Source organism: Rhagoletis zephyria, unplaced genomic scaffold (genome assembly GCF_001687245.7).
Source record: "Rhagoletis zephyria isolate East Lansing unplaced genomic scaffold, Rhagoletis_zephyria_1.1 Rzeph_scaffold_05965, whole genome shotgun sequence".
Taxonomy (NCBI): Eukaryota; Metazoa; Arthropoda; class Insecta; order Diptera; family Tephritidae; genus Rhagoletis; species Rhagoletis zephyria.
This window is the reverse complement of record NW_016163048.1, coordinates 506-5897: the sequence shown is the minus strand read 5'-3', so window position 1 is coordinate 5897 and position 5392 is coordinate 506. Positions and strand designations below refer to the sequence as shown.

General features: G+C 38.8%; 2 protein-coding genes across 3 annotated transcripts; one reads left to right on the top strand and one right to left on the bottom strand.

Annotated features, from left to right (window-relative positions):
• Positions 1 to 9: 9 nt before the first annotated feature.
• On the top strand, positions 10 to 2038 carry LOC108372677 (apyrase-like). The gene is made up of 2 exons (XM_017628409.1): positions 10 to 1157; positions 1212 to 2038. Exons 1-2 carry the CDS (start codon positions 85 to 87, stop codon positions 1507 to 1509), a joined length of 1371 nt encoding a protein of 456 aa, XP_017483898.1. The 5' UTR covers positions 10 to 84; the 3' UTR covers positions 1510 to 2038.
• On the bottom strand, positions 1729 to 4410 carry Exd2 (Exonuclease 3'-5' domain-containing 2). 2 transcript variants are annotated; one of them, XM_017628407.1, is made up of 7 exons: positions 4048 to 4409; positions 3512 to 3988; positions 2983 to 3455; positions 2756 to 2924; positions 2544 to 2696; positions 2306 to 2473; positions 1729 to 2251 (listed from the first exon to the last, which is right to left on the bottom strand). In XM_017628407.1, exons 1-7 carry the CDS (start codon positions 4251 to 4253, stop codon positions 2152 to 2154), a joined length of 1746 nt encoding a protein of 581 aa, XP_017483896.1. In that variant the 5' UTR covers positions 4254 to 4409; the 3' UTR covers positions 1729 to 2151. The 2 variants fall into 2 exon arrangements, with proteins under 2 accessions (XP_017483896.1, XP_017483897.1); XM_017628408.1 differs by having other exon boundaries at positions 2124 to 2246; positions 4048 to 4410.
• Between the last annotated feature and the right edge of the window lie 982 nt (positions 4411 to 5392).

Sequence of the window (5392 nt, the reverse complement as noted above, 5' to 3'; positions counted from 1 at the left end):
TGATACAAATATCTGTGGTGATGCAGAAGTGCGTTTCACGGACCAATAGTTGAGCTTTATCTCGTGGCTACAAAGAGTGCACAAATGAGTTTCCACGGACGCATCGACAGTTCGTACACTAATCCAAGCCATAACACAGCCACGCCAGTCCATAATAGCTCTTTTACATATCGTCAACTCGACAGTACTCCGCGCACCTCACATCACACGGGTTCATCTCATTCACGATCTGTCATGTACACTCGCGATTGGCGCTCAGCGTTGCGAACGCCTCCCACCTATCGAATTGGAAATCGCACATTACGCTTCAACTATCACTTTGCTCTGCTTGTTGCCTGCGCATTTATATTGTGCTTTCTATTTGTTTACGTACGCACTGGGTCACAATCCTCATCAGATGCGGCATGGCTGAAAAGCTATAGCAGCTCAACGCACAGTAGCTCTTTTAGCAGTTCGCCGATCAATGGAGATGCTGCAGTCTACAGCGACAAATACCCGCTAACGCCCCCGTTGGTAACACACGCCAGTGAGATAACATATCGCATTGCTATGGTGGCTGATTTAGATACCAACTCAAAGGTTGTTAAGAAAGACGGCAGCTTGGTTTGGCGTAGCTTTTTGAAGAAAGGATACTTGATATATCGTAAATCAAAGCCAGAAATCACAATTAAATGGGACGAAGGTGAGCCTATAAGTTTGGAATCTAGTTTCTCTTTGAAAGGACGTGGCATGGAACTATCGGAGCTCGTAACCTTCAATGGAAAACTACTTAGCTTTGATGATCGGACCGGTCTTATATACGATCTTACCAATGAAAAGCCAATCCCGTGGATTATTCTACTCGATGGTAATGGACTCAACTCTAAGGGTTTCAAAGCAGAGTGGGCTACAGTGAAGGATCAACAATTATACGTTGGCTCGATGGGGAAAGAATGGACGACAAGTGCTGGGGACTTCGAAAATGAAAACCCAATGTATGTAAAGGTTATATCACAGACTGGTGAGGTGCGCTCCGTGGACTGGGCTTTCAATTTTAAATATTTACGACAAGAAGCAATGCAAATCAGTTGGCCGGGCTATATGATACACGAAAGTGGTACGTGGTCTTCCTACCACAAAAAATGGTATTTCCTGCCAAGACGTTGTTCACGAGAAAAGTAAGTCGTACAAATATATTTATTTTGTACTTAATCGAGCACTTGTTTCTACAGGTACAATGAAACGCGTGACGAACACATGGGATGTAACTTGCTTATCTCAGCAGATGAAAGATTTACAAAAATCCACACAGTTCCTTTAGACGCCTCGAATTCGGCGCCTACTCATGGATTTTCTAGTTTTAAATTCGTGCCAAACACTGAGGATAAAATCATAGTTGCTCTTAAAACTGAGGAATTGGACGGTAAGACATCTACTTACATTACAGCATTCGATGTTGAAGGGCACACAATATTCCCGGAGCAGCGGATCGAAACGGATTTAAAGTACGAAGGCTTCGAATTTATTTAGTGGCAAAGTTAATAAATCCATTAGGCGTAGCTCAAAAGATGCTTTTTATTGAAAGCTCGTAAGTGTTTCGACATAAAATAAAAAGACTTGCCATCAGTAAACACCCTATAGTATATGCATGTATGAATGTATAAAGAAGTTAAAATTACTTTTATAGAGCAGATTTGTTTTCCGGTGACGAAGTTCGCTAGATTCATACTTGTAAACAACTAGTGATTATGCATGCGTACCTCTCAGAGGCTTGTTAAGATTTCATGAACTAACTAACTACAAGAACACATTTACTGTCTTTCCTTTTCGGATTTTCCATACTAATTTTAAAACTATTCAGAGGTATCGCCCATTCTCCACGTACTCGAGTAAAATATTTTTTATTATCCTGCTTGTAAATATTAAAACTAAGCGCATAATTATGAAGAAAAGTGTACATTTTATTAAAAAACTGTTTTAGAGTTACATACATACAATTATCCACGAAAAAATTTAAATAAAAACAATGGGCATATGCAATAAGTTTAGACACTTCCAATTTCTGTAACTGATTTTTTTCAACAGAAAATGTTTTGTAAAAATAACTGGTTGCAAATAGTCGACATATTTTTAAACAATTTTTTGTATTTATTGTAAGCCGGATTAAACTTTTCAAGATTTCGCTACTGATTCTGCAACTCGGATTTTGTCGAGCCCAGCAACAATTAAATCCTCTTTGTCAATGCGGCCTTCCTGTGCGCGTATTTCTAATCTTAAAGAAAATAATGCTGTACTTTCTGTGTCTTCGATTGGTTTTCATAGCTACCTATTTGCATTGTGATTAACATTCCACAGTTCTGGCAGAAATTTGGGTTTCATAGTGGTAAGAAAATGTTGGCGCCACAGCTTTTCCAATTCGCAGAGACCGCCGAATTGTGTTTGATACAATAATACTACCTTCTCACCGTGTTGGCAGTAGGTTTCATTACTCCGCCTACAAAAAAAAAAAAAAACCGATTCATATTTTTTAAGCCGACGGCAATTATCTAGTTAAAAAAGCTTACGTAGTATCAATATTCGCAGCTTCCTTGATCAATTCGTCCGTTAGCTTTTCTTTCTGGTAATGATGCAGCAAAATACCGAGTAGGTTTTTACGACGCTCGACAGGGATTTCGTTCTGACTTTGCAACAACGCCCGCGCGGCTGACTTTACTTGCCTATAAAAACCAATAAATAGGTGAACAAAGCTTATCAATTCCTTAAATGTACTAAATACTTCAATTCAGGCAACTCGATGTATTTCACAGTCGTTTCTTCTTTTGTAAATGGCGCATTGCATTGTTCTGCTAGTTTCATTCGCATTTTCAAGTCATAAATGTTACTAAGCTGATGACATTGAGGGCATAGAAGAAGCACGTCATGGGAAGTATGGGACTTCATTACCACTGAAAAGAAACAGGTTGACATTTCAACGAGCTGGAATAAATTACGTATTTACTATACCTGGAAAATGTTTTCTATATTCGCGAGGTACAACATTTTTTCGTGACAATGGATCGATCCTGCCACATACCACGCATCGATTTTCTTTTGGTGTCTGATAGTAGCGTCCTACGTCTCCCACCGCTCGCCCAGATGGTTCGAAATTCAAGCGAACAGTTAATGGGTTATTCCCTACTTGGTCTCCTAAATTCTGATCCACATACCACTGCGCTTTTTTAGAGTCTATTGTGCAGAGCAATTCGCCATCAGGAGCCTGTAAGTTGCAATTGTCGTACAAAGCTCTTGAGCGTGTGCTTATACTACGAGTTTGCATTTGTTTTTGTTTAGCTTTTTTTCCAGCGGACATGGTAACATTTCTCCTGTCAGTGAGCGTTAAATTATTCAGAAGGCCTTCCTTAAAGCGAATGTCATAAAAGGGCTGTAATCGCTCTTGAACGTCCGAGAAGTTTATCTTGTTGAGATTCCAGAACGGCCTAAAATGTAAATCTATATACAGAAATTTCCATAAATGAAAAGGATATGATCTTACTTTGGATCCAATTGCATCGCAAGCTTTTCAAATATTTTCACTGCTACCAACGCATCATTTGCTGCGTACTGCAATTGTTTTTCGTTAAGTACTTTAGCCTCCCAATCTGAACAGGAAAGACGCCAGTGTTTATCCAAGTGCACATCCAACAAAGACTTTGCCATTTTTGCCAAACCTTCTGGTTTTTGATTAACCAGTGCAGCCAGATAGCGTAAGTCCAACGTGCTAGCCACACCAACGCCATAATCATATGCTAATTTGTGAGCGTCGTCCTGAGTACCAACACCAACTTTTATCACCTTATCATCCTCGAGAAGATCACGGAGATCTTTGGGAATTTGTTGCAAATTACATAGGCGAAATAGCGCACAGAGGCCTTTTTGCGAGGATAGCTGCAACAGTGCTACTGGGCGTCGTTTTCCCCCCACAGTCACCCACTCGCAATCAAAACCAAGTACTTTGTAATCGTGACAGTGGCTGCAAGTCTCAATTATCTTAGTAAATGTGACAACCAAGACATATATACATACACATACCTTTTTAATGTAGCTAACACACGCTGACATTCATCAGGAGTTTCAATAACCGTAACTTGTTTCTTAGCCAGTGGATCTCTAAAGTTGCGTATTCGGGAGAGAATCCGAGCCCTTTGGCGAACCAAAATACATAGCAAGCCAACGCCTGCCGTCGCCAGGAATGCTGTTTTGGCAGTCATCAGTGAGCGTTTTTGTATATCACCCATGCAAATTTATTTACTTGCGAATATATTTTTACTACTTGATATTTTTTTTCGAATTTCGACCAATTCTGCTATGTTTTCTAAAACATATGCGTTCTTATCACAAACAGCTGTTTATAGGTTATGCACAGTATTGCCAGAAACATTTATCAGAGCAGACTGATGTCCACGAAAATAGCAAATTGTGGTGTTCGCTTTAAGTTTAAAAAATTAACAGACTAATGTTAAGCCAAAGAACGTAAACTTTTGTCAAAGAGATACATTTGCATTCAAGTGAATCTAATCGTTATATCCGCCTTCTTTGCATATCAGTGAAAGAATGTTTTAATCCAGAAATTCCACAAACTTTCCACATACCTAAGAAGTATTTATCAACAAAAGACTAAACGCCCGTTTAATAGCCAAAATTAGGCAACGCTCATCCCAACACAAATACGAAAGATGCCCAACTCTCAACTTTTCTCCCGCGTCCATTGCCAGCTTTTGCATATATGTAATTAAAATTATGAAAGATATTCTTCCTTTTTAATGCAATGAAACGAAATTTGAATTTTTCTGTCTTTAGTATCTTAATTTTGTAACCAAACGCCAACGCCAACGCTAGGCCAAAGTTGTACGTAGACGGTCTTGTAAGATTTCCCCAAAATAGAGCGTTAAAAAACCTTACAACACTGGTTAAAAGGTTTGTTTGTTTACATTAACCGTGTCCGGTCCAGTGATGGAAAAGTACATTGCGCGAGAATGTCATAATTTAAAATAATCGGAAATGGCAGCAGAACGGTTTTAAAGTCTTAAGATTGATTTTCAGCACTAAACAAATATATGAACATAAGATCGAAAAAATATATACCAATGGCAATATTTAATCTGCAAACAGAAGATAAAGCTGTCACCAAAACCTTGTTTGGTTCCTTTGAATTAGGAGGCCATTTCTAAATAACTAAAAATTTGTTTTCTTTTGGTTTTCGCTTGTCGCTCTTCCGGCAAACGATGAGTTATGACAGCCTTTTGGTAAATAAACGATGTATCGCATGTTTAATAATACACTGGTTAAACGTCAAAATTTTGTGGGAAAATGCAGTCAAATTTTGACCAGTTCATATAGGTGGTATAAAAAGGACAAATGGATAAACTCATACCTT

Coding starts and splice junctions, on each gene's coding strand:
- Exd2 (XM_017628407.1), bottom strand. CDS start 4,253: ATGGGTGATATACAAAAACGCTCACTGATGACTGCCAAAACAGCATTC. Junction 3,989..4,047: donor GTGTTAGCTACATTAAAAAG/GTATGTGTATGT, acceptor TGAGACTTGCAG/CCACTGTCACGATTACAAAG. Junction 3,456..3,511: donor GCGATGCAATTGGATCCAAA/GTAAGATCATAT, acceptor TTTACATTTTAG/GCCGTTCTGGAATCTCAACA.
- LOC108372677 (XM_017628409.1), top strand. CDS start 85: ATGAGTTTCCACGGACGCATCGACAGTTCGTACACTAATCCAAGCCAT. Junction 1,158..1,211: donor AGACGTTGTTCACGAGAAAA/GTAAGTCGTACA, acceptor TTGTTTCTACAG/GTACAATGAAACGCGTGACG.